Source organism: Vanacampus margaritifer, chromosome 1, assembly GCF_051991255.1.
Source record: "Vanacampus margaritifer isolate UIUO_Vmar chromosome 1, RoL_Vmar_1.0, whole genome shotgun sequence".
NCBI lineage: Eukaryota > Metazoa > Chordata > Actinopteri > Syngnathiformes > Syngnathidae > Vanacampus > Vanacampus margaritifer.
In genome coordinates, this window is record NC_135432.1 from 20,496,464 (window position 1) to 20,523,240 (window position 26,777).

At 41.8% G+C, this 26,777-nt stretch overlaps 2 protein-coding genes across 4 annotated transcripts in view; both read left to right on the forward strand.

The window, feature by feature from the left end:
- The window catches only part of cacna1fb (calcium channel, voltage-dependent, L type, alpha 1F subunit), a 38,562-nt gene extending 24,172 nt beyond the window's left edge, over positions 1–14,390 (forward strand). Inside the window, exons 22-49 of one of the 3 annotated variants that reach the window (XM_077581632.1) lie at positions 1,293–1,352; positions 1,421–1,527; positions 2,196–2,283; positions 2,406–2,513; positions 3,659–3,711; positions 3,791–3,937; positions 4,012–4,213; positions 4,277–4,435; positions 4,600–4,710; positions 4,781–4,864; positions 4,953–5,081; positions 6,002–6,067; positions 6,290–6,381; positions 6,453–6,612; positions 7,089–7,216; positions 7,303–7,399; positions 7,518–7,620; positions 7,694–7,795; positions 8,862–8,992; positions 9,056–9,187; positions 9,263–9,534; positions 9,641–9,763; positions 10,095–10,213; positions 10,284–10,396; positions 11,277–11,496; positions 11,556–11,630; positions 11,709–11,809; positions 12,492–14,390. In XM_077581632.1, coding sequence (XP_077437758.1) covers positions 1,293–1,352; positions 1,421–1,527; positions 2,196–2,283; positions 2,406–2,513; positions 3,659–3,711; positions 3,791–3,937; positions 4,012–4,213; positions 4,277–4,435; positions 4,600–4,710; positions 4,781–4,864; positions 4,953–5,081; positions 6,002–6,067; positions 6,290–6,381; positions 6,453–6,612; positions 7,089–7,216; positions 7,303–7,399; positions 7,518–7,620; positions 7,694–7,795; positions 8,862–8,992; positions 9,056–9,187; positions 9,263–9,534; positions 9,641–9,763; positions 10,095–10,213; positions 10,284–10,396; positions 11,277–11,496; positions 11,556–11,630; positions 11,709–11,809; positions 12,492–12,755 — 3,546 coding nt within the window. In that variant the 3' untranslated portion in view covers positions 12,756–14,390. The remainder of the gene's footprint in view (positions 1–1,292; positions 1,353–1,420; positions 1,528–2,195; positions 2,284–2,405; positions 2,514–3,658; positions 3,712–3,790; positions 3,938–4,011; positions 4,214–4,276; positions 4,436–4,599; positions 4,711–4,780; positions 4,865–4,952; positions 5,082–6,001; positions 6,068–6,289; positions 6,382–6,452; positions 6,613–7,088; positions 7,217–7,302; positions 7,400–7,517; positions 7,621–7,693; positions 7,796–8,861; positions 8,993–9,055; positions 9,188–9,262; positions 9,535–9,640; positions 9,764–10,094; positions 10,214–10,283; positions 10,397–11,276; positions 11,497–11,555; positions 11,631–11,708; positions 11,810–12,491) is intronic. The other 2 variants (XM_077581640.1, XM_077581650.1) reach the window with 2 other exon arrangements.
- Positions 14,391–15,755: 1,365 nt separating this feature from the next.
- LOC144061344 (synaptophysin-like) lies at positions 15,756–26,706 on the forward strand. Its single transcript, XM_077581711.1, has 8 exons — positions 15,756–15,855; positions 16,587–16,652; positions 16,762–16,886; positions 21,137–21,335; positions 21,653–21,844; positions 23,069–23,269; positions 23,602–23,661; positions 23,870–26,706. Exons 1-7 carry the CDS (start codon positions 15,838–15,840, stop codon positions 23,644–23,646), a joined length of 846 nt encoding a protein of 281 aa, XP_077437837.1. The 5' UTR covers positions 15,756–15,837; the 3' UTR covers positions 23,647–23,661; positions 23,870–26,706.
- The last annotated feature ends 71 nt before the right edge of the window (positions 26,707–26,777 follow it).

Below are 26,777 nucleotides of genomic sequence, written 5' to 3' on the forward strand. Positions count from 1 at the left end.
TGGGTCAGCGGCTGACAGAAACATCGCCAGTCTAAACGTGCACGCACACGGCGAGCGGCAGCAGCTGTGCTCATGCAACGAGACCGGCAATTGCACAGATGTTCACTTTGGGTCTGTGTGTGTGTGAGGGTGCGAGGGTCTACACTTAAGGCTGGTTTGTGTGCCAACTCGACTTCACAAACTACTTTTCATGCTATTCTAGGGTTGCTCGATTATGAAGAAAATATGAATTACAATTATATTGTTAATAATTGAAATCACGATTAGGATGAAACAAAATTCAATTGGTAATAATTGCAATTGTTATTTAATTTCGATTAATTGCACAGCCCTACGCTATTTTGCCCCATGGATAAATACATAGCTCGGAGTGCTAATGCTACTTGCTACTGGACCACATCTGTGCACTCCAGAATACTTTCTCGATCACCCCCAATTTCCAACAACATACATCGTCACCTAGGGGAAAGTGGTTTTCCGCAGGACCTGTCCCACTTTGCTGATCGCCACCTTGCCCCCTCACAGACCAGGAGGAACCCACGTTTTTTTCACTACCCGACTCAACAACAACAGCAACAAAAATCGGCAGTTCCAAACTGTCACCTACTTTTTTCACAACCCAAGAGCACATATGGATGTTAGGGCTGCCAGTATTGAATCTTTTTTATATCGATTATCCTACCGATATTTTATCGAATAATCACCCACTTTAATTGTTTTTTCTTTGTTAGTCCGCTAAGGTTGAACGGGAGTCGAATCGAGTGGAAACAACTACTCATTATCTTCTGTACATATACATTATTGAACACCAACAAAATTAGCCTATACTAAACAGTTAGCAATTAGCATAGCTAGCGATTACATTCAAATATTCTATATTATGTTTAGAAATGTAATAGATTGCGTTGATTGAACGAAAAATCTCTTTTTATTTACTTAAATATTACAAAAAAGACAAAAATGCAGCATAAAGGGACCCAAATAAAAAATCCGCAATAGCGTGAATCTGAATCAAGTGAACCGCAAAGTAATGAGAGACATCTGTAAACGTTGAATTGAGTGGAAATAACTACTAATTATTATCTTCTGTGCAATTGCTTTATTAAAATTTGATTATGCTTAACGGCAATTAGCAATCACAAATAGCATTAGCGCGCTAGCGATTACCACTTAAGGCAAACAAACACTAACCAATGCTGGGTATATAAACAATATAGCTATTTATGATGTTTTGTTTTGTTTTCCTCATCTATGAATCAGCTGATTCTGATGATGTCATGGCATGTTTTTAGGTCCTAGGTTATGCCGACTACGCCTTCACCTCCATCTTCACCGTGGAAATCCTATTCAAGGTGAAGAGAGAGTGACGACACACGCAGGTTGGTTTGTCCTTTACGCTCACTTCCTGTCTTTGTGCCAGATGGCGGTCCACGGAGCGTTCTTGCACCAGGGCTCCTTCTGCAGGAACTGGTTCAACTTGCTGGATCTCCTCGTCGTCAGCGTGTCACTCGTCTCCTTCTTCCTGCAGTCAGTACTCAGTCTCGTTTGTCGACCAGGTGTATAGTGAATCTGCGGCAATTCGCAAACTCACTAGCGCTTAGTATTTACTGAAAAATATATTGATTGGTGCCTATCTGTGTATTTTTAGGCTCATTCTGTAATGGCCTAAAATGACACCTAATTACCCTGTTGCTTATTAGGCGCCATATTAGTGGGCGGAGAAAGCAGAGTGGTAAACATCTCAAGATGATGCAGAGAAAGGTCCCAATTGCTTTTGACAGCGGTCAAACAACTGATCAACTGCTAACAGCTAGCTGCTTAGCGTAAGGTAGCTAACCCAACTAATAACTAAAGGTAGGGACCTCTAAACAAAGCTCCTCCCTATACTCATACTTCAACTTAGTTCCGTAGCACCAAGATGCTACAAAATGGCACCCAAGCAATACTTTCATATGAGACGGGGCTTTGGTCTGAGCGCAATAACCATGAACAGGGGAGTTTCTTACCAAATAATGTAGGACAGGTTCCATCCAAAAATTAGCAACTAGATGAATGTCAAATATGTGGAAACACTGTTAAAAAACTTAAAGAAATGACTAATCGCTACATAGTCATTGTTAGATACATAGCGTCCAATTATCGAAATCAAGGTGCACAACAAAACTTACGCTAGGCTAACATGTTTGTATGTACAGTTCTAGTGCCATCTCAGTGGTCAAGATCCTGCGGGTCCTCCGTGTGCTCAGACCTCTGAGGGCCATCAACAGAGCCAAAGGGCTCAAGGTAAGCAAACCGGCGCGTGGTTCAAAATGGCTGTCAGGCATCCTACAGATACACTGTGTGAGGTTTGATGATGACACGTTGTGTATATTGTATGCATGTGCGTGTTTGTGTGTGTCTCACAGCACGTGGTCCAGTGTGTGTTTGTGGCCATCCGAACCATTGGAAACATCATGATCGTCACAACGTTGCTCCAGTTTATGTTTGCGTGCATCGGAGTACAACTGTTCAAGGTAAAAGAAATTTGGGCACAAATAACTGTAACCTCTAATCCAACCTAAACCCAAATATGACCCTAACCCTCCATTTTAGCCCTAATCCATAATCATACCCTCACCCTAATCCTAACCCTGTCATAATCTTAATCCAAACTCTAGAGATGAACCCAAGACCCACCAGTAACCATAATCCCCAATAAAAGCCTAACCCCAAACACTTCTGGTAGCATCACTCCGTATCCAACCCTAATCAATACATTGGAACAACTCTAATCCCCAACAGCAAATCTAATCTCAAACAAAACCTAACCTCTAATAACCAATGAAATTAACCTTAAAATCCCCAATCCTAAATACTGCTCCAAACCATAATACAACTACAAATATTCCCCTAACACCGACAGAACTGTACATGAACCCTAATCCACCCACCCTTTAACTCTACTCTGAAATGAAATCCCTAATCCAACCCTACTTTTTACCCAAACCTTAACGCCAAACCAAAAATTAAAATCGATTACCTGTGCCTGCTCCACATTTTTTATTCTGTGTAGCCTCAACCTTTGACCTAACTTTTAATCCATAATCCAAGGCCCCCAACAAAAAGCCTAATCCTCAAATCAAACCCTAACCCCTTAACCCTACTCCTGATCATAACCCCTAATCCAACAGTAATCCTAATCCCCAACCAAATTCCAGACCTGGGGTCCATTTCACAAAGCAGGTTTAGTGATAACCCTGAGTCTCTTAATCCTGAAATGCGTGAAACTCTGTGACTTTCATTTCAGAAAAGGAAGTAAATGAAACCAGAGGAAAAAAAAGGTAACTCTAGCCTGTTTCATAAAAAGAGGTCATTTAAACTCTCGGTCAGTTACCGTAGTATAATCACATTAAGATTTCCAGTTGAGAGGGGTAAAAACCGCGGGTTGCCATGGTTACTCGGCAAATTGGGGCTCCGTTGATGCAGTCTTTTTAGTGTGGTGGTGACTCCAGGTAAAACTACTCCATCATCTGTCCTGAAACCGAAAATGCAGAGTTTCCTATCTCAGGGTAGGTCAACTCGCTGTTCAGGGTTAGTCTCAGTGTTTGTTGAACCTGCTTTGTGAAATGGACCCCCTGAACACATTTCCTAACGGTCCAAAATTGTGTTGTGTCATCAGGGTAAATTCTATCGTTGTACCGATGAGGCCAAACACACTCCCGAACAGTGCAAGTATGTCAAACTTTCACATGTTTTTTTTTTTTTAAACCACCATGACATCATAATTACGTGTGTGTTCGTGTGCACGCAGAGGCACATTTGTGGTGTACAAAGATGGAGACGTGAACCATCCCATGGTGCGAGAGAGAATTTGGCACAACAGTGACTTCAATTTTGACAACGTGCTGATGGGAATGATGGCGCTCTTCACCGTGTCCACGTTTGAGGGCTGGCCCGCGTGAGTTGGCTGTCGTCATGTGTGTGCGTGCGCGCGTGTTTTGATTCGTTCAAACCCTCCGCCCACCCCCCCAGCCTGCTATACAAGGCCATCGACGCCAACGGGGAGAACTCGGGTCCCATCTACAACTACCGTGTGGAAATTTCCATCTTCTTCATCGTCTACATCATCATCATCGCCTTCTTCATGATGAACATCTTCGTGGGTTTCGTCATCATCACGTTCAGGGAGCAGGGCGAGCAGGAGTACAAAAACTGTGAACTGGATAAGAACCAGGTGACCCGAGCCCCACCGACGCCCCCACCCAACCCCAACTAAAATTCGCGTGTCGTCCCACAGCGTCAATGCGTCGAGTACGCTCTGAAAGCTCAGCCCCTGAAGCTTTACATCCCCAAGAACCCGGTCCAGTACAAGTTCTGGTCCATCATCAACTCCACGGCCTTCGAGTACGTCATGTTTGTGCTCATCCTGCTCAACACCGTCACGCTCGCCGTCCAGGTAAACACCTGAGGGTGGAGCGCAGGGTAGGTGGGGTTGAAGTGGGTGTTCCAGGTAAACACTCGGGGTGGAGCTGAAGGCGGGGCAAAAGGGGGGCGGTGCAGGTAAACTGAGGCAAGGTGGAGTCAAAGGAGGTGGTCCAAGTGTATTTTTGTTGTGCGTAGCATTACGAGCAGTCCAAGAACTTCAGCCACATCATGGACATCCTCAATATGGTCTTCACTGGACTCTTCACTGTGGAGATGCTGCTCAAGCTGTTGGCCCTCAGACTCAGGGTGAGATGAGTTTTCCGCAGGAAGTGTTTCCATAGTAACAGCACTCACCTGCGTATGTGTACGTGTGCAGCATTACTTTGTGGATGCGTGGAATTCCTTCGACGCTCTCATCGTGGTTGGCAGCGTGGTGGACATCGTCGTGACGGAGTTTAGCGTACGTAAACAGACAAAAACAAGTACGCGTTTGCAAAGATAGTCGACTGTCACTCACCTGTGTGTGTTTGTGTGTGTGCACATATCAGAGCGGCGAGGATAGCTCTCGAGTGTCCATCACCTTCTTCCGCCTCTTTCGAGTGATGCGATTGGTCAAGCTGCTAAGCAAAGGGGAGGGGATCCGCACCTTGCTGTGGACCTTCATCAAGTCACTGCAGGTCTGATTGTTATTACAGGCATATTACTGTGTCGTTACACTATTGGATATGGTTGTTTACACAACTGACCACCATTTAGTTGAACAGTTTAGTACTATGTTATTACACCAGTAGGCAGGACTTTTTTTTAACCAAACTGACCAATACTCATTTTAACACAATATTACTTGTTATTACACTTGTGGATATGACTATTTACAATTCTCTACCACTTAACATGTTATTACTATGTTATTACAACTGTATGTGCTACTTATTAAACACCAGTCACTGCTAGTTAGTTACATGGCTTATTGTGATGTTATTACACCAATAGATAAAAAAAAAAAGTTTTTTTTAACCCAAATTAACCACTACTTACATCGCTTGGAAATGTATTACTGTTATAATACCAGAACGTAAGTCACCACCACTTTGTTAAATGAGGCTATGAGTTATTACACTAGTAAATAATGCTTTTTTTTTTTTTTTACATAAGTCACTACTACTTTGTCACATGACTTATTGCAGTAATTCACTTGCCATTATAATTGAATTACCAAACACCACTACTTTGCGTAACAGGTTATTATTACTTTATTGCATGAAAGCGCTATTTTCAGTCAATTTACCATTAAATGCTATCTTGTAAACGCAAGTCACCACAAGGTGTTACATGGCTTATTACTATATTATACTATGTTGTACACTAGCACAGACCCATGTCAACACTAGCTAACTAGATAGGCCATTACTATGCTATTATATATACCTTTAGATGCTCCTTTTTTTCAAAAGTCACATCTATCTAGTTAATAAGGTTGTTACTGTGTTATTACACTTTTAGAAACTACAGCACTTTTTAAAACCCAAATCAACCTTCTTAGCTAGGCTCTTACACCGTAGATGTGGTTCAGTAACTGGTATTTGTGTCTTCGCAGGCGCTGCCGTACGTCGCCTTGCTCATTGCCATGATTTTCTTCATCTACGCCGTCATCGGCATGCAGGTGAGATCACTGGCCAATGCGAGCTACTTCTCTGCTAACATGGCGCCTTAGGACAGTACAAGACGAGCACAAATGTATGTGGCTCAGCACGAATAGTTTTTGTTATGCTCTCCAGAAAAATAAATCCCAAATGGCGATTCACAAATGGCCAAGAGTTGACTGTACAACGTAATGGAGGAAATAAAACATGTCTTGTGACATGTACTCCTGTGTCTCCACCAGACATTTGGGAAGATTGCCATGCAGGATTACACACAGATCAACAGGAACAACAACTTCCAGACATTTCCTCAGGCCGTCCTCCTCCTCTTCAGGTTGGGTGTTTATCATCACTTCTTATTCAGCCTCTCGACTGGACATGACTGTGAGTGTGTGTCTGTTGCAGGTGTGCAACAGGCGAGGCATGGCAGGAGATCATGCTGGCCAGTCTTCCCGGGAAACGCTGCGATCCTGAGTCCGACTACGAGCCGGGAGAAGAGTTCAGCTGCGGGAGTAACTTTGCAATTGTTTACTTCATCAGCTTCTTCATGTTGTGCGCCTTCCTGGTGCGTGCACACATTACACACACACACACACACACTGACACACACACACACACACACACACACACACACACACACACACACACACACACCACTACACTCTAAGGCGTCAGTACTTTTTTTTTTACAAAGGTTTTTACTATGTTATTACACATGTAAATATTTTTTTTCACACATCACTGATACTGTAAATAATCACAGTTGTAATAACGATGTTATTACTATGTTATTACACCAGTAGATGCAACTTGATTACATAAGTCACCATTATTTTGTGATGATTATATTATTACATCAGTACATATGGGATAGTTATACGGCACACAAACACACCACTACTCATTAAGGCATCACTACTTAGTTAAGCAAGTTATTACTATGTTATTACACGATCATTGACATCATTTTATCTAAATCACCACTGCTTTGTTTATTTTATTACATTAGTAGATGCTACTTTATTACACAAATGTACGCAGATCATCAACTTGTTTGTGGCTGTCATCATGGACAACTTTGACTACCTAACTCGCGACTGGTCCATCCTGGGTCCGCATCACCTGGATGAGTTCAAGAGGATCTGGTCAGAATACGATCCAGAGGCCAAGTATGACCACTAGGAGGTGTAAACATCTTCATGACAGTATCAAAGCAAAATTGTTGCTTGTCCATTTCTGTGTTGACGTCTTCTAGGGGTCGCATTAAACATTTGGATGTTGTGGCTCTACTTCGGAGGATACAACCACCTCTTGGCTTTGGAAAACTCTGTCCTCACAGAGTCGCCTGTAAGGTAATTAAAGCTGAAATACGTGTAACTTTCATATAATATAAAGTAGAACATCCAAGGCCTTACTTCCTGCTTGTATTAATGAACCTTTCCTGCCTGCGTCGATGTTGCTGTTCGGTAGCGTCTGGTGGCTATGAACATGCCTTTGAACGCAGACGGCATGGTGACCTTCAACGCCACCCTCTTTGCGCTGGTGCGCACGGCACTGAAGATCAAGACCGAAGGTACGACCGCGGGAAGTAGACGTTGCGGTCGACGCGGCCGCCTGTTGATGAGCTCCGTTTGTGCTGTTGCTAGGCAACCCAGATCAGGAAAACGAAGAGCTTAGGGAGATCATTAAGAAGATCTGGAAGAGAATGAAACCAAAACTCCTGGATGAAGTCATTCCACCGCATGAAGGTACAAACGTTATCATTAGCGCTAGCACTAGTCTTAGCATGCTAGTTAGCCTAGCTGCTTAACTCATTCACTCCCAGCCATTTTCACTGAAGCAACCCCCTTTGCTCCCGGCTGTTTTACTGGATTTTGACTGATTTTGCAAGGCCCACAGAATATTCTGTTCTATTGCTATAAAAACATTTCCAAAAGAAAGAATAGTCTTCTTTCATCAGGAAAAAAAGGTATATTTCTATCTGTTTCCGTTTTGCAGCATTTATCATTAGAATTCACATTCCTGGTGAAAACACTGACAAAAAGAGCTTGTTGCTACAATGTAAAAAAAAAAGTATTTACTTACTTAAAAAAACTAGTAAACTTTTTTCACTCAGAAATTCTAAGTACATTTTACAAGGAACGTTTTGAGTACATTTGACCAGTTTATTTAAAAAAAAATTGGGGGAGGAACTCACCCACAACCTTCAGGTTGGGAAACAGCCACTCTACCACCTGAGACATGCCACTCCTACTGTGTGTTAATATATTGATGATGTCAGGCGGAATCCTTGTACCTCCAAGAAACCATTTTTTTTGTCTTATTTTGGACACACCAGCAATGCAGCACAGTGGGAAAACAGCAAGAGTGGCATGGTTTAGGTGGTAGAGTGTCTGTCTCCCAAGCTGAAGGTCATGAGGTTTTTTTTTTTTGTTTGTTTGTTTTTTTAATAATTGTACTCAAAACTGTCCTTGTAAAATTTACTTGACTTACTCTGAGTGAAAAAAACGTTACTATACAGCGTACATGGCCCTGGCTGATCTCTTATACTCTTCTGCCACCTACTGGCTGTTTTTTTGTAATAACTACCATTGCTTTAAGCCACGTCTTCACGTCAGAAGCTGCAACAAAGCCTTCTGTATGCTCTTGCATAAAAACAACATTAAAAACGTATAAATATGTTTTTGGGAGTGAAGGACAAAATGTTAAAAAATTTATTTCGACGTTTTTGGGTTTGAATGAGTTATGGTTAAGGCAAATGCGAAACCATAGACCATTACCCTGAGACCTCTCTTTGGTGTTTTCCTGCTTCAGAGGAGGAAGTTACAGTTGGGAAGTTCTACGCCACCTTCCTGATCCAAGATTACTTCCGCAAGTTCCGGAAGAGGAAGGAGCGAGGGGGTCTGAGTGTGGAGACCGACGCCACCAACCCGTCAGCTATACAGGTCTGACAATCATGCGCTCGTCAATCATACAGCGGGCGCTTATTGACGTCTGTGCGTTTGCAGCTGTGTAAAGCGGGTCTGAAGACCCTGCAGGATCTCGGTCCGGAGATGCGTCTGGCCCTCAATGAAGACCTGGAGGAGGAAGAGGAGGAGGAAGAAGAAGAGGATGAGGAGGCCATGAGGGACGAGGAAGAGGTGGGCCTTCTTCTGTGATGTCACACACACACACACACTCACGTGCACACACTCACTTTCTTCACACCTGTGCAGATGGACACGATGGGGCCACACAAAAACCGGCGAGGGTCCGTCGTTCCCGCCGGTCCAGGTGGAGTCATGGGTGACGGCGGCGTGGTGAACGGCGGTCTGATCCATCGGGTCGGTTCCCTCGGCAAAATGTCTAACGGCGGCGATTACGACGCTCGCATCTCCCGGCGAGACAATCTGAGGTCATCTGTCAATCATCATCACCGCCGGCCCTCGGTCAGGAATGGCCTTCTAGACCACGCCCACAAGAGGCCGTCACATCACAAACATGGAAGGTAGGAGACTACGAATGCAAGTAATGTTAAACGACAAAAATGGGTCTTATGCTTATAAATTACAAACATGGAGGGAGGCTGAAAACTATAAATAAATATGGAAAAGTGCTTTGATTGACAGGAGGGACTTGAGGGACAGACATTGGAGGAATGGAGACATGGACATGTCTAGAGAGTCACGTTACTACACAAGAGAAGACGACGCAGAAAGCATTACGTCCACAGAAAGGTTAACACACACACACACACATTGGTCTTACTATCTTAGTGGGGACATTGACATAATGCATTTCGTAGCCCGTTACTCTAACCTTACCCGTCACAATTGATTGTCTAAACCGAACCCTTATCCTAACCCCAACTTAAATTCAATTCAAAACTTAACTCTAAAACCAAGTCTTGACCCTCATTAAGAGGTCTGAACTTGCGGTGCCCACCAACATGTCCCCACAAGTACAAGTCGGTCCCCACAATGATAGTTAAACCAGAAATATGGGCCCCATAATGGAGCAAAAACAAAATCACACCTAACACTACATTTACTACGTATGTATGTCTAGATATTACCCCGATGATCCTCAGCACCATGACGGCCACGCCCCCTACAGTCACTATGGCAACGGCTACAGCGAGGGTGGGAGGACAACACGCAGGCGTCTTCTTCCGGCCACGCCCACAGGTGAGCTGCAACCAATCCCAACATCTGTGTGACATCATCAAAGATGGCTGACGGCTGATTTGGCCGCCAGGTCGAAAGCCGTCGTTCAACATCCAGTGTCTGAGGGGTCAGGGCAGCAGTGATGACTTGCCCATGCCCGGAACCTACCACCCCAATTCTCCTCCACTCCGCACCCGCACTCAGGTACACACGCACTGTCAGGACAACACGCTCACACAGAAACACACTCATACAAACTGTACGTACATGCTCACGAACACTAACATGTTTGTCTCACTATCTTAGTGGGGACATTCCATTGACATAATACATTTTCTATCCCCTTACCCTTACCTCAATCATAACCCAATTCAAACCTAAACTCTAAAATCAAGTTTTGTCCCTCACGAAGAGGTTTGAACTTGTGTGGACCACCAAAATGGCCCCACATGGACAGGTGGGCCCCATAACTCTGAAAAATCCCGAAATGTTGTCCCTACTATGTAACAAAAACAAAACAAAAAACACACACACACAGGTTTGTTTTACTATCTTTGTGGGACCATCTCATTGACATAATGCATTTCCTAGCCCCTTCCCCTAACCCCAACCATCAAAAATGATTGCCGAAATGTTGGCCCCACTATGTCAAAAAAAAAAACAAGAACACACACACACACACACACAGGTTTGTTTTGTCCCCAGTTAAACCAGGAAAAACATGCACGTATGGGCCCCACAATGTAGCAAAGATACAGGCACACATTGTGGGGCCATCTCATTGAGATAATGCATTTCCTAGCCCCTCCCCCTAACCCCAACCATCAAAAAAGATTGCCTACCCCTATTCCTTACCCTAACCTCAACCATAACCCAATTCAAACGTAAACTCTAAAACCAAGTCTTGACCCTCAAAAAGTGTGGGGCCCAGCAAAATGGACGGGAGGGCCCCACAACTCTGTGAAATCCCAAAATGTTGGCCCCACTATGTCATAAAAACAAGACCACACACACACAAATACACACTAATGCACATGTGCAAAAATACGCACACTTTCACACAAACAGTTCCGTTCTCCTGCAGACGTACAGCAGTTACGATTGTCCTCCGTCGTCCGGTCGCTTGTCTGCGTCGTCGTCCACGTCGTGGGCCAATCCGTGTCCACGCCGCGGTCGCCTCCTGTACGCCCCTCTCATCCTGGTGGAGGAGGAGGGCAGCCCGGCGTGGGGGCGTGGAGGAGAAGGAGGACGAGGAGGAGGAACAGGTGGAGGCCGGGAGGACAAGCTGACAGGAGTGGGAAGAGGTGAGCCACGTTGGGTCCGTTCAACGCCAACTAACCGCCGGTTACCCGTCGTTCATCAGCTGTTGCGTTTCCGCCGGCAGGTGTCAACGTGACGGGAGCGGCGCCGAGTCCCGCCTGGTACGGCAGCCCGGGAGGTGAGACGAGACGTCCCAAACAAAATGAGACCATCATTTGAATCAATCGGCATTTGAGCCGCCACTTGTGTTCCGCAGCCCCGCCTCCTTACAGGGCCTACACCACCCTCAGAGTTCCTTCTCAGCTCGGTGCTCCGTTTGGCGAGAAACGAGGCTCGGCCGACAGCCTGGTGGAGGCGGTGAGACCAAAAGCCATCAGACATGATTAGTTGATAAAAGCCCATCAGACACAATTAATCAGAAGACAGAAGTGATTAATTGAAATAGGTCGATCGGGCATGAGAAATCGAAAAAAATCCAATAAACTTTGAAAATTTTTATTTAAGAATGAATAATCAGAGTTGCACAAACATGGCTAACAAAATAAGATTATCCATTACTAAAATAAAAATTAAAGAAAAGCTGACCAGACATGACTAATTGAAGGACGTCCATCATGCATGACTAATCGAAAGAAGTTAATTAGACATGACTAATCTGTGGAAGTTGTACCGACATGACTGTCAAAATAAATTGATAAGGATCAGGTGAGACTAATTGAAGAAGAAGAAGTTAATCAAGCATGTCTAATTGAAGGAAGTCCATCAGACATGACTAATCGAAAGACGTTAATGACTATTCTGTAGAAGATGTACAGACATGCAGCAAAACGACTTTTCAGGCATGACTAATCGAAATGCAACAACCAGAAATGACTACCGGTAATCAAAGGAGGTCAATCAGACATAACGAATTGAAAAAAAAGTTATTCAGGCATGACTTAAGCTGTACATGCATTACTAATCAATAGAAGTTGATCAATGATCACACCTTACTATTACTGGGATGTCAAAGCTGTTGCTGATTTTTTTTTTCTCGCAGGTTCTCATCTCTGAAGGTCTCGGCCTTTATGCACGTGATCCCAAATTTGTGGCGTTTGCAAAGCGCGAAATCGCAGATGCATGTCACATGACCGTGGACGAGATGGAATCGGCCGCCAGCGACCTGCTGGGGTCCGCGAGCCACGACTTCCTCAACACCGCCAGCGCAGATCCCACCGCGCTCTACAGCGACGAGGAGCCAATCAGGACGGGCCGAGAGGAGGAAGAGCTGGCCGACGAGATGAGTTGCGTGACCTCGTTTTGATGGACAGATGCTCACGGCCAATCAGAGACCAACCAGAGACCGGGGAGGTGGTCCATCGGCAAAGCCCGGCACGGAGTACAAACTCATTGAAGGAAGCAGCAGAGGAAGGTGGCCGCAACGCTCATATGCGTGGCATGCAGTTTCACGTCATGTCCAGTAGGCGGCGAGGACGAACCTTCAGGTGTTTACAAACAACTGCAGAAGAAAAACCTTCAGTTGGGTGTTGGGTGCTATCTGTTAGCGTTGTCTAGCCAGCTGCATAGCATGCTAGCGGTACAGATAAAAGAAGAAAAAACTTATTTCACTTCCTTTTAATAGTTTGGACATTTTCAACTCTCCCAACAAACAAAACACTCTTATTTAGTTATTTAGTCCGACCTAGCTCAACACAAATATTGTTGTCTGTCTTGGATGTCATGATGCCGTCACATGAGTATTAGCCTTAGCTCAATGCTAACTGCTAACACAGGAGATAACCAACTGGATTTAGAGCCGGAAGTCGGCTAGAAATACGAGCGTCAACTGAGCCGCAATGTGCAAAGGACTCAAGGTGTCAACAATGACTTTTATGGTGGGGTGCTAACCGTTAGCTATTTGCTAACGCAAGGATTCACTTGTAGAGTACATACCAACAAAAGAAAACTTTTCTACTTTTTCACGTTCCACTCGTCGCTTTCGCGTCTCTTCTTGACGAATCAGAGAAACAGATAATTGAAGTAAGATGGGCAGACATGATTAATCAAAATAAGTTGGTCAGTCATGAATGATAGAGATAAATTGATCGGGCATGACAAATTGAAAAAAAAGTTATCCAGACATGGCTAATTGAAAGAAGTTCAACAGACATGATTAACTGAAGGAAGTACATCAGACATGACTAATGGAGAGACAAAAAAGGTATGCAGGACATGAATCAGAGTAAGTTGTACAGAGATGACTAATCAAAAGTTGATCAGGCAGCACTAATAGAAACATAGTTCAATCAGTCATGACTAATTGAAGGAACCCATTTAATTCTGACATGATTTCATTAGGCATGAATGACATAAAAGGAAATTAATCAGGCATGAGTAATCGAAGTAAGCCCATCAGACTTGACTAATTGTAAAAAATAAAAAATAATAAAAAACATGGTTAACCAGTAGATGCTGATCAGGCATATTTAATGGAAAGAAGTTAAGCAGACTTGAGTAACCAAAGGTTCATGACTAAGAGTAAAAGCTGTGCTAACTGGATTCACTTGGAGTACATGCCAACAAAAGAACATTTTTGTACTTTTCTAGCTAGCTGTATCTGCATCCGGTCGATGAGTTACTTCTCGTTAAGATGTAGCCACAAGTGGAAGTTATCGTCGCCTGTCTCGCGCCCCCGTGAGGAGAGAGATGCGCGTCCGTGAATTTTATATTGTTTTTTGGATATACTGGAAGGTGGATTCTTGTTTTTGGTCTCATTTTTGTTGTCAAGATGTTTTTTTTTTTTTTTTTTTGTATTGATGCTGACCATCAGCAGTCCTCGTGTCTTCTTGTGTTCTTCCTGACCGTCGACCGAAGGGCTCACTCACGGAATTCCCTCCAAATTTCAGTCACGTGACCAAGTCAACCGTGCGTACCTCAAATAAAAGAAATTGCAAACAAATGTGTGTTGAATTGCTCAAGACTTCATCGCACAGGACATACACACACAGGTGAATATGACGTATTAGGGTGATTGATTGATTTAAACGATTTATTCGAGTTTATTTGCCAGGATATATACAAACATTTTTTATCATTACTGTACACTAAACTGCACTGACAACATGGCTGCGAACATTTCTGTGGAAGTTTTCAAGGAAATCACAGGAAGAAATAAAAACAAAATGCAACATTTTGTTTTTAACATATCGCCCAACCCTATAGCACTATGCTAACATGCTAGCATAGACGTTTGGCCAACTTGGTTTCGGCAGGGTAACAAGATGGCGTCCATATGTCATGTGACCAGCAGTCCAGTCACACTGTGATTGGTCAACTTCTGTTCACATGACATATGGACGCCATCCTCTTAACCGAGTTGGTTTCAGCAGGGTAACAAGAACCGAGTTGGTTTCAGCAGGGTAACAAGATGGCGTCCACGTGTCATGTGACCAGCAGTTAACCAAACACGCTGTGATTGGTCACGCTGTGATTGGTCAACTGCTGATCACATGACATATAGACGCCATCTTGTTACCCTGGTGAAACCGAGTTGGCCATTACAAATGGCTCTACTCTGCCCCCTCCTGTCTATATATATTAAATACAGCAGACGTGTGTGACTGTGACATGACTTGCCTTCCCAGCATGCACTGGGAGGTTGCCAAGTCAGAATGTTAAGGTCACACTTGTCAAATAAAATCAGTGTATTTTCCCTTCTTTTCTTTTTTTGCGTGTGCATATTTAATGTGTATGCTTTTTGTGTGTAATGCCAGCATACACCCAGAGGAAGAATGATGACCTAATAACAGAAACATTTATTTTGTGCATCTATTCTGGCTGTTGAGTACCAAAGCACACATCATAATCATGTTGCATTTTACCATTAACAGGGGTGATCATATCAGAGTCAAACGGTAAGCTCAGCGACATTTGTGCATGGGGCACATCTGCCCCTAAAAAAACAGCCAGTTTCAACAAGGCAAATGCTGTCGGCTGGACATATGTCTGCATTGCTGATCCTTGTGGTATTTTGATGAAATGTTGACACAGACATGTCATTAAGTCACCTGGATACTCTTAATTTTGGAGGCGTGCATATTTATTATTATTATTATTACTACTACTTATTTTTACCAGTTTTTTCATGAAAACAATACCACCACCAACAAAATATAATTAAAGTCTGTTTTAAAAAATGCTTGCACCTTCATGGTCTTAAATTCTGAAATGCTGCATATTTGTTTATGTCACGTGTAAAATATTAATATTGTATAATAATAAAATAAGATGAGCACACAGGAAACACGTCAGCCCCTCCCGACCCTGTCTCCTCCAGCCCCCTCCTTCCAGCATCCTCCCCTTCCTGTCTGGTCCATCTGGTGTCGCGCTCGTACACATCCAGCATCATGGACGTCGCCAATCAGGTAAAAAACAACAATAACAAAAAAATTTCTCCGCATTCCTCGACCCCGAAAAAAACATTAGATTTTTGGGGTTTTGTTAGCACGCTCGCGCTCGACGTCCAACCGCGCGTTTTTGCGCGTGCATGATGAAGCCTGCACCGCGCGTCCACGAAGACGAGCGCGCGCGAAAACGATAACGGCGCACATTAGGACAGAGAAGACGAGCTGGGTTATGAAGCGTACGGTCTGCGTGTACGACACATGACGTGACGTCATCCGGTCCTTCGCGTATGTGTGCCTGAGGAAATGTGTAAAATGGCAGAGGAGGATGCTGATGCTGATGCTGATGAGGAAGAAGCAGCCCCCCGCACCCCCTCCGCATTGGTTTGTGTCACGTGATGTTCACCTCTCGTGATGACGTCACACGGTCGTGTCCTCAAGTTAACGAGTGAGGCGCAAACAAGCTGATTCTGAATCTGTTAGTGGATGACAGTGCTCCTAATTATATTAAAAGGATATCATAATGTTATAACAATAAAAATAATAATAATAAACAATTAAATGCTTTAGCTCACCCTCTATCAAATGTGAGGTAGATGTGTGTATTTTTTAGTCTAAAATCTAAATAAAGCTCCTTAACTCACTTCAACATAGTTTATTGGCACCAACATGTCATAAAATGGCGCCAAAGTAATATTTTTAGCACGTTATCAGGTTATCAGGGAATAACAAATGACTGATGTGTCCCCTAGCTGGTGGCCCAGGGTCAATTCAGGGTGCTGAAGGTTCCACTGGGCTTTATCAAGATCCTACAGTGGGTCAGTTAATTTACACACACATACACGCACGCACGCACACACACACACACACACGATTGCTGTATGAGATGAGTTCACACTTTGTAACAAATGAGAATTGACTCCCCAGTTCTTCTCCATCTTGGCCTTCTCCACATGCGGAAGCTACTCGGGAATGCTACGCATGTCCGTGGAGTGCAAGAACCGCACAGACAGTGACTTGAGCATCGAGGTGGAATTCGAATATCCTTTCAGGTCAGGAACTGCACCTTGAGTACACGTGACGCTATGCTAATTTTGATGTCAACCCTCAAATTGTGTTTGTTTATTACTAACAATGTTCATGGGTTAATGTGAGAATATTTATTTTTAAGAGAAAAAAAACAATCCCGCAGATAGGTTTTAATTTTAAAATATTTTTTTCTAGGTTACAAACAGGTCACTTTGACCCGCAACGAAACAGGAGGGTTAAGATGATAACAGTTAATGCTAATGTTTGTGCTAAGGTCAATGCTAAGGTTAGTGATAACGATGATGGCTCAGTGGTAGAGTGGCTGTCTCCAATTCGTGAGGTTGTGGGTTTGATCCTCACCTCTGGTGACCGTGTCGAAGCAACCGACCACTTCTGAATGGGTGAATGTGAGGCTTCAATTGTAAAGTGCTTTGGGCACCATATGGTGTAGTTAAAGCGCTATATAAAAAACAGTCCATTTATTAATGTTTATTAATACATTAATGCTTAATGCTTTAATACTTAATTTAATGCTAATACTGATATTAATGTTTATTTATATTATTAGTGGTAAAATTAGTGCACCAGTGATAACTTCAATGCCAATATTAGTGCTAATGCTAATATGCGTGCTAATATTAATGGTAATATAATAAGTAATAATATAATATAATAATATTAGAAGTAGTTAACATTAGTTTTCTCTTGAGAGAGCTCAGTATTATTCATTCGGTAATCTTACCGATTTGACATGTCATCATCATTGCGCTCTCTTTTTTTGTATGTGCGTGAGTAAGTGCGTGTGAGTGTGTGCTCATTAATTCACCTAAAACCTATTAAAAATCCCATACCGTTCACCTAAACCAAATACTTCAGAATCCAGCTAGAGTCGTGAAGTTGTCAGGAGACCCGGGGAAAGATCAAAGAAAAGAAAGAAAAATGAAATCCAGCACCGACCAGACATCACCTACTACCCACCGGGTTGCCAACCAGAATCTTTGACCAACCCCAGAAACATCTAAATTCCAACAAATTAGGGAGACCTCAAGAGACCAAAGGAAAGACTGAGGAAAGGAAGGAAGGATAGGGGTCACTGGCCGGAGAGCAGACCCAGGAGCCCGGAGCGCCCCCCACCCCAACACGGCCCGCGCCCCAAGCCCAACGCAGCAGAACGGGGCACGGCAGGCCCGCCAGGCACTTTTTTCCATTACAATGTGATTTATGAGGAGGTTAGACCATTGGTCGATATTCAGAGTTTGTTTATTTTTCCAGTTAACAAGAATTGTTTTTTTAGTGATAGTAAAAATTGAAATTGAAGAGATTGAAATTGTTTACGTGGTAAGTCAGTTGTCGTTAGGTCACCTAGCAAACACAAGTTTGGAGATAAAGTCCTACAGTCCAAGAGAGCGGAAAGTTTTTCTAAGACTTTAGTCCAGAAATACATAACCGGAGAGCATAACCATAAAGCATGAAAATAACTCTCCAGTTTTTACAAAACAATGCATGTCTGCAGTGTTTTGTAAACACTGGAGACAAATGTCGGAGTCTGAGAGTCCCACTTTCTTCTGCATATATTGAGTAATATATGTTCTATGAATAATTTTTTGTTGGATAAGTTGTAAATTTGTGTGTTTTGTCATTTTAAATACGTTTTCACAAACTAGAATCCAAAAGTCAAATTCCGGCGCTATAGTCAAGTCTGTTTCCCATTTCGAGATGTGTAAAGACATTTTATCAGTATACGTAAGTAACTTATATATTTTTGAGAGTTTTTTTGTTGTTGTTGGAGAAAGCTTTGTAATATCTTTAGCTAAAACAGGCGGTTGGAGCGTACCCCGAAGTGTTGGAATTTGTTTCTTTATCATATTTTTAACTTGCAGATAATGTAAAAAATTTCAGTTTTTGTGTCGCTTAATCGATGTTGTAAAAAAAGAGTTAATCTAAAAGTCTGAGGTTATTACAATCCTTCTGTTCTAGTTCCAGCCAACAGTTAGTATCTCTGTTGTGTTGTGCTCATAGAATGATATATTGTACTGTAGCTGGTTAGCTATATAGTAGTGCATAAAATTTGGTGCCTCTAGACCTCCTTTGGATTTACTTTTCTAAAGAGAAGCTAGACTAATCTTTGCTTTTTTTTTTATTCCAGTAAAAATTTGTAACGGCTGGAACCAGTTAGACATAGGTTTGAATGGAATCATTGAGAATTTTTATTTTGGGTAAAACTTTCATTTTAATGGTGGCTATTCATCCTATTAGAGAAATGTGAAGATTATTCCAGCGCTCCAAGTCACTATAAATGCTATCCAGAAGTGGAGTGAAGTTTAAATTAATTAAATCAGTTAATTTAGGTGAGATTTTTATGCCTAAGTATTTTAAATTACCTATAGGAAATGAGAAGTGTGGGTCCTGGCTTGCAGGGTTCCATGAATTTTCTGTAATAGGTAGTAGTGTTGATTTTGTCCAGTAAATATAATAATCTGATAAATGTGAGAATTTTGTTATTACGTTTAATATTTCCCCTAACGAGATAGCAGGTTTTTCTAAATAAAGTAAAATATCATCGGCATATAGATTAATTTTGTGTTCTGTTACCCCAGAGTGAGTTCCTTGAATCCTTTCCTGGCGTATAGCTAATGCAAGCGGCTCAATAAATATCGCAAATAATAAAGGGAACAGTGGGCATCCCTGTCTTGTGCCTCTCTGTAGAGTAAAACTCTGTGATATAATCCCATTAGTATTAACTGTAGCTTCTGGAGAATCATATAATACTGACACCCAATGAATAAATGGCTTCCCAAAGCCAAATTTATTTAAAACAGCAAAAAGGAAGGACCAGTTAACTTTGTCGAAGGCTTTTTCTGCATCCAATGATATAATAATATAATTTTTATCATGCCGCTATGACATGCTAATAAGGTTAAAGAGCCTCCTAATATTATTAGTAGTCAGACGATCTTTACTAAAGCCTGTTTGGTCACTATGAATGATTGTCGAGATTACTGTTTCTAGTCTAGATGCGAAGGCCTTAGCGATAATTTTAATATCAGTGTTAATTAGTGAAATCGGACGGTAACTTGATGGATGGGTGGGGTCTTTTTCTGACTTTTAATAAAAGTTTAATTGCTACTGTATTCATGTGTGGGCGTATGTAACCATTAGTTTTAATTTCTGTTACTACTCTTAAGAATAGTGGAGCAAGCATTAACCAAAAGTGGTTAAAAAATATAGCCGGATAACCATCCGGTCCAGGTGCTCTTCCATTAGGCATACTATCTAGAGCACTGTACAGCTCGTCTATAGTAAGTGGCGCATCTAACATATCTTTATATTCAATAGATAACTGAGGTATATTTAAGATACTGAGGAATGCCTCAATATGCTCAGGGTTAGGCTTGTTAGTTTCTAAGTATAGGTTACGATAATAGTTATAAAAAATGTGATTAATTTCTTCTGGTGATTGTGTGCATTCACCAGTTGTCCCTTTAATAGCCGTTATAAGAGATTTTTCCCGATTGCGTTGAAGTTGGATTGCAAGAAATTGACCTGATTTGTTATCATATTTAAAGTTGTTGTATCTCAATTGTTGTATTATAAACTCAGTCTTTTTGGATAACATATCGTCTAACTGTATTTTTGTATTGTAAGTCAGTCCATATTTGGTTATTTGGGTTTATTGCGTATTCATCCGTCAGTTGTTTCATTTTATCTTCCAGGTCTTTTTCAAATTTTTGATCCTGTTTCTTTTTATAAGATGAATATGATATAATTTTACCTCTAATTACCGCTTTCCCAGCTTCCCAGAGAAGAGATGGAGATAAGTCTGGAGAGTCATTTATTTCCAAAAAAATCTGCCCACTCTCTTCTTATAATTTTGTCATGTTTGACGACTATCAATGCTAATATTAGTGCTGATGGGCAATTTACTGGATAAATTTTGTATTTGGTTTTGGGAAAAATGCTGCCTTTATGGTCAAAAATGTCTTTAAATTACAGTAAAAAAAATCTACCTTCATTATTTTTAAACAAACATCTTCTACCTTTTTGTTTCATAAGTACTTCTCCATTTGGCTGGCAAGTTTTAGTTAAAACTATCCGCCAGTAAACTCTTATGAGCCGAAATTCCAATGAGTTCTTATTCTTGATGCTAGTTTTAATTCCAATATTAGTGCTAACATTAAAACTAATGTTGATGCTAAGGTTCATTCTAATATACTGGTAACGTTAACACAAATACTAGTAATAATGTATTTTTGAATGTTTGTGTGTGTGTCAGATTACATTACGTGCACTTTGACGCCCCCACCTGTAAGGGTGGCAACCCGGAGACTATCTACCTGGTAGGCGACTATTCCTCTTCAGCGGAATTCTTTGTCACCATCGGCGTCTTCGCCTTCCTGTACGCCACGGCAGCACTCAGCATCTACGTCTTCTTCTTTGACAAGTATAAGGAGAACAACAAGGGCCCACTGGTGGTGAGTGTGTATTCATGTTACTGACTGTAGGCTACAGTAGGCCTATGCTTTTATGCTAATATTAGTCATAACAATGCAAACATTCATGCTTTAATGCTAATATTAATGCTAGCATTGGTGATAACAAAAATGCAAATATTATGGCTAACATTAATGCTAACTTAGCACTAATGTTAATGCTAAGATTAGTGGAAATACACAGAACTGTGGCATGGGTGAATGTTTTAACTCAGCTGGTCTAGAAATATTTTGAACATGAAAGCAGGCGATGTAATGTTGTGAGCTTGTACGTGTGTGTTTTTCGTGCTGCCATGCAGGACCTTGGCGTGAGTGCCGTGTTTGCCTTCATGTGGCTGGTGAGCTCGGCAGCATGGGCTAAAGGTTTGTCTGACGTCAAGATGGCAACAGACCCAGACCAGATCATCACTTTGATTAACGCCTGTGACGCCGAGGAGAACCAATGCCGTGAAGTCCATGACCCCGTTATGTCTGGACTCAACACGTCTGTGGTGAGCAGCAACTGCTAACAACTAATGACAGCTAATGGTGGTTGACCGCCACCAATGATGGCTAACGGCAGCTCACGACTGCAAATAGCACTAGTTACCTCTAGGGACTGCTAACAACAGCTAAGACCACAAGTGGCCTCTAACAACTGCTAATGACAGCTAATAACACTAATAACAACTGTTTAACAGTTACCAACGACAGCTAACAACATCACAATACTGCTAACAATACTGCTAACAACATCTTACAACAGTTAATTGCTTAAGACTGCTAGTAACGATAACAACTGCTGACACCAGCAAACAAGCTAGCAAGCACTAATCATAGCTAATGGCAGCAAAACAACACTAGTTAACAATTAATGGCTGCCAAAAACTACTAACAACTGATAGTGACTACTAACAACTACGAATGATAGCTAGTCACTGCTAAAAAGTGTTAAAGACCGCTAAAGACTGCTAACAACTCCAGCTAATGACAATTTACTGCTAATGACTGCTAAGAGGTCAATAGTGACCACTAAAGGCCACTAACAACCAAACAACCCCTAGAGACTGCTAAAAACTGCTAACTCTAGCTAACAACCTCTAACAACTGCCAAGGGTCATTAACAACCACAATTTGTGACTGCTAACAACAGCTAAAGACTACAAGTGACCTCTAACAACTGCTAATGACAGCTAATAACACTAATAACAACTGCCTAATAATTACCAACGACAGCTAACGACATCACAATTACTCACTGCTAACAATACTGCTAACAACATCTTACAACAGTTAATGACTGCTGAAGACTGCTAGTGACGATAGCAAGCACTAATCATAGCTAATGACAGCAAAAGAACACTAGTTAACAATTAATGTCCACCAAAAACTACTAGCAACTGCTATAATCACTGCTAACAGTCTGATAGTGACTACTAACAACTACGAACGATAGCTAGTGACTGCTAAAAAGTGTTAATGACCGCTAAAGAGTGCTAACAACTCCAGCTAATGACAACAAGTTACTGCCAATGACTGAAGAGGTCAATAGTGACCACTAATGGCCACTGACAACCAAACAACCCCTAGTGACTGCTAAAAACTGCTAACTCTTGCTAACAACCTCTAACAACTGCCAAAGGTCACTAACAACCACAACTTGTGACTGCTAACAACAGCTAACAACAACAGCTAACAAGTAATTGCTAATGACCGCTGCCCTCATCTGGATGCAGGCGTTCGGGTTCATCAATCTGGTCCTGTGGGTTGGAAACCTGTGGTTCGTCTTCAAAGAGACGGGTATCATCGCCCCCTTCATGAGAGCTCCGCCAACTCAGGAGAAACCCCCCACTGCGCCAGGCACCTATGAGCAGGATCCCTACGCAAGTAACCAGGGGGGCTACCAGCCTGAGTACAACCAGCAGGGTTACAACCAGGTGAGCAATATATTGGTTAAGTTGTTACAAAAGCATGGTGTAAAGCATCAAGACCCAAAAAACCTAAAATCTTCTTAATGACCTAATTCATAACCTTGTAGTGGACAATGGAACCTTCATTATCACCACTAGAATCTTCTGTAGAATATTTGACATGTAGAAACTCCAGAACTTTCTTAATAGACACCATTGCAACTTTGTAGTGGACATCCAGAACCTCCTTGATCACCACTATAACCTTCTGTAGAACATGCAGATCAAGTAGAACACAAGACCTTCTTAATAATTGAGCGGAGCTCGGTTCTGTTCATTTTCCATGATTCCGTTTGCAGGACGCAGAGCAGGGGGCGCCCACCTCTTTCTCCAATCAGATGTGAGCCGATGAGAAGTTGGTGAGTTATAAGAGAATATTACACGAAATTGTGATCAAACTCAGAATTGTACAACATTTGAACTTGTCGATTTGATGCAAATTAATCTCGTAAGTCAAGGTTTCACTGTAAGAACGAATAATAAAAGTGGACTCAGTAGTAGGTCATTGCGCAAGCAAGCATTCTTTCACAATGATCACACATCTTGGTTGTGTTTGGCTCTTCACAGGAAGCATCGGAAGAAAATGCCTGCCTACAGCCTACTCGCAATGCAACACACCAGAAAAGTTTATTGGGAGAGTGGATTCTGGAGCTTTAATTTTGACATAAAAAAATGAGATTAAAAACTGACAAACTAACAAAGGTCAAACAGAAAGTATGCGAAACATTTGGAATTACCTGGAAATCTGCATATTGGTCCAAATGTTGACAATAGACAAACAATACCACAGAGGCAATACATTTTCACATGGTGTCCAATAAAAACATAAAACACACATTGTTGTTTGTGTGATATTAGTTTAAGCAGACTGTTTATTGTTGTGACTTAGATGAAGATCTAATCACATTTCATGACCAATTTATGCAGAAATCAGGTCATTCCAAAGGGTTCACGTCCTTTTTTTTCTTGCAAATGCATATACTTAGTGTTCTTCCGCTATGAAAAAATGTGCAAGTAATTTTTGCCCACCCATAAAGGTTTGTAAGGACAAGAAATGGGCTGACTAAATGAAGCTTCTCCCCTCACTTCAACATAGTTTCTTGGCATCTAGATGCCAGAAAAAGGTGCCAAAACAATCGTACTATTAGATTAGACATGGCTATGGCCTGCACACAAAAATGTTTTAACAAATAATGGAGGATAGGTTCTTAAAGACAGGGCAAATTCATGCTGAACAGCAAATACACGGGGGGTGACTATATATGCATATATATATATTTGTTAGCTATACCTAAATATACCTATATATCATATCTATTTGTTTCTCCTTGTTGATCTTAAGTGAGCATCCCGTGTGTAAACACACCTAAACCAGAGTAAAGCTGGTTTCAAACCTAAAAACAAGCGAATATCTTAAGTCAAGTCAGAAACCAATATGGCTTCCTTGTTGTAGTTTTTAGTGACTTAGCAGAAATGACAAACAACATTGTTAGGAAGCTAGCTTAAGTGGCTAGGTTAGCTTCTTGGCTGCTAACCAGCGAGCCAGCATTATGTCCCCACAAAAAAAACAACAGCAACAAAAAACAGCTACAGTTCCCACAGTGGATAAATCCATAAATCTTGGGAAAGACATTTTTGCTGACATTCACTTTTGCCCCCTTCAGCCAATCGGCAGCCATCTTTGTGGACGTTTGTGTTATACAGTAACTGATAGTGTGTTGGCGTGTGTGCATGTGTGAGTATGTTTTGACATTTGTTACATTGTGGGGCCCATATTCCGGGATTTTACAGACTTGTGGGGCCCACTTGTCCTTGTGGGGCTATTTAAAGTTTAGACCTCTCTTTTAGGGTCAAGACTTGGTTTTAGAGTTTAGGTTTGAATTGGGTTATGGTTGGGGTTAGAGTAAGGATGCTAGGAAATGCATTATGTCAATGGGAGGGCTCGTACACGTGCATGCGCACATGTGTGTGTGTTACCTATTGCTCGCTCCTTTACACTTTTCTTTGTTCCTCTTACTGTTGCTCTATGCTTGTGACTCCTGATAGAGACAACCATAGACATTGTTACATGTCTCATTGTGTTGGTTTGCCCGTTGCGGTAAGATGTTTGCGTCTGCCATATTGGATGTGGCAGATCTGCTCCATCAACTGATAAAAGTAAATGTACTGAACTTCAGGGAGCCACTACCTACATAGCGCTCAAAGTTACTTCCTCTCTTTGATAATTAGTAAGATAATTGGGCACAGATGTTTTAAAAAAAACAATAGCAACAACATGGGTCACTCTTAATCTGAGTATTATCAATTTTTACTGTTATAGAAAATTGGTGCCAGGTCTAGACCAGAGGAAGTAATATTCCCCAGAGATGTTACTAGATGTGAAAGCAATTTCTAGTCCTCAGTAAAGGTTCTCATTTTTAGTGATGGTATTAATCGCAAGAGAGGTTATCATCCCAACAGAAGGTTTCAGTCCTGAGCGACCATTTAGTTTTGTCCTAAGAGAAGTTACTAACCCCGAGAAAAGGTTCTATTCTTTAGATAAACTTCTAGTACCAATGAAGGTTCTATTCTTGAGAGGTTGTAGTCCCCAGAGAAGGTTCTAATTCTGACAGAAGGTACTCATTCTAAGAGAAGGTTCTATTCCCCAGAGAAGTTTCTACCCATGAGAGACGGTACTAGTCCCAAGACACATTCTCATACCAATAGAAAGTCATAGTCCTCAGAGAAAATTTTAGTCTGAAAGGAAGGCAATAGTCCCCAGCAAAGACTCTAGTTCCCAGAGAAGGTTCTAGTCCCCCCAAAAGTTTTTTTTCCTTGAGGGAAGGTACTTGTCACCAGACAAGGTTCAAGTCCCGAGATTAGGTTCTCGTCTCAAATGAAGAGTTTAGTCTAAAGACAAGTTGTTGTCTCCAGAGAAAGTTCTCATCCTGAGGTTTTTTTGTTATAATGGTTATATTTGAGTGATTTTGATCAATCGTTGTTGTATTTATTGATTTATGCCAATTTAACTTCCAATTGATGCAATCATGTTTGAAAATTTCTTATTCATCATTTGTTCATAGCATTAGCCAGAAAGTCAGTAAATTTGTGTCAAAATCAAATTGTAATGGGCAAATAAATGCAACGTTCATTCACACTTTGAGTGTAAACCACTTGCTAAATCTCCAAACTGCACACGACTGTGTCATATTCACCCACGATTCCACTTCGCCACATTCAATATGGTGGCAAAATAGACGTGCAATTCCGGACTCAGTACGGCATGTATCTATATATGTCTTTGTTGACGCCATGAAGATGATGGCAATGGTGAAGATGATGATGTACGCATAATTTGTTCCTATGCCGCTCCCCCTGCTGTGTTTATCCGCCGGAATGATTCAATAAACAACAAAGTAAATCAATTGTGTGGCGTGGTTGTGAGCAAACCCATAAATAAATGCTTCAATTTATGGTGTTGCCAAGGTAAGTAACT

What these genes read in the sequence shown, in the direction of transcription:
- LOC144061344 (XM_077581711.1), top strand. An exon ending in GAATTCGAATATCCTTTCAG is followed by an intron (nt 16,887 to 21,136) that starts GTCAGGAACTGC and finishes TGTGTGTGTCAG; the next exon opens with ATTACATTACGTGCACTTTG. An exon ending in ACCAGCAGGGTTACAACCAG is followed by an intron (nt 23,270 to 23,601) that starts GTGAGCAATATA and finishes TTCCGTTTGCAG; the next exon opens with GACGCAGAGCAGGGGGCGCC.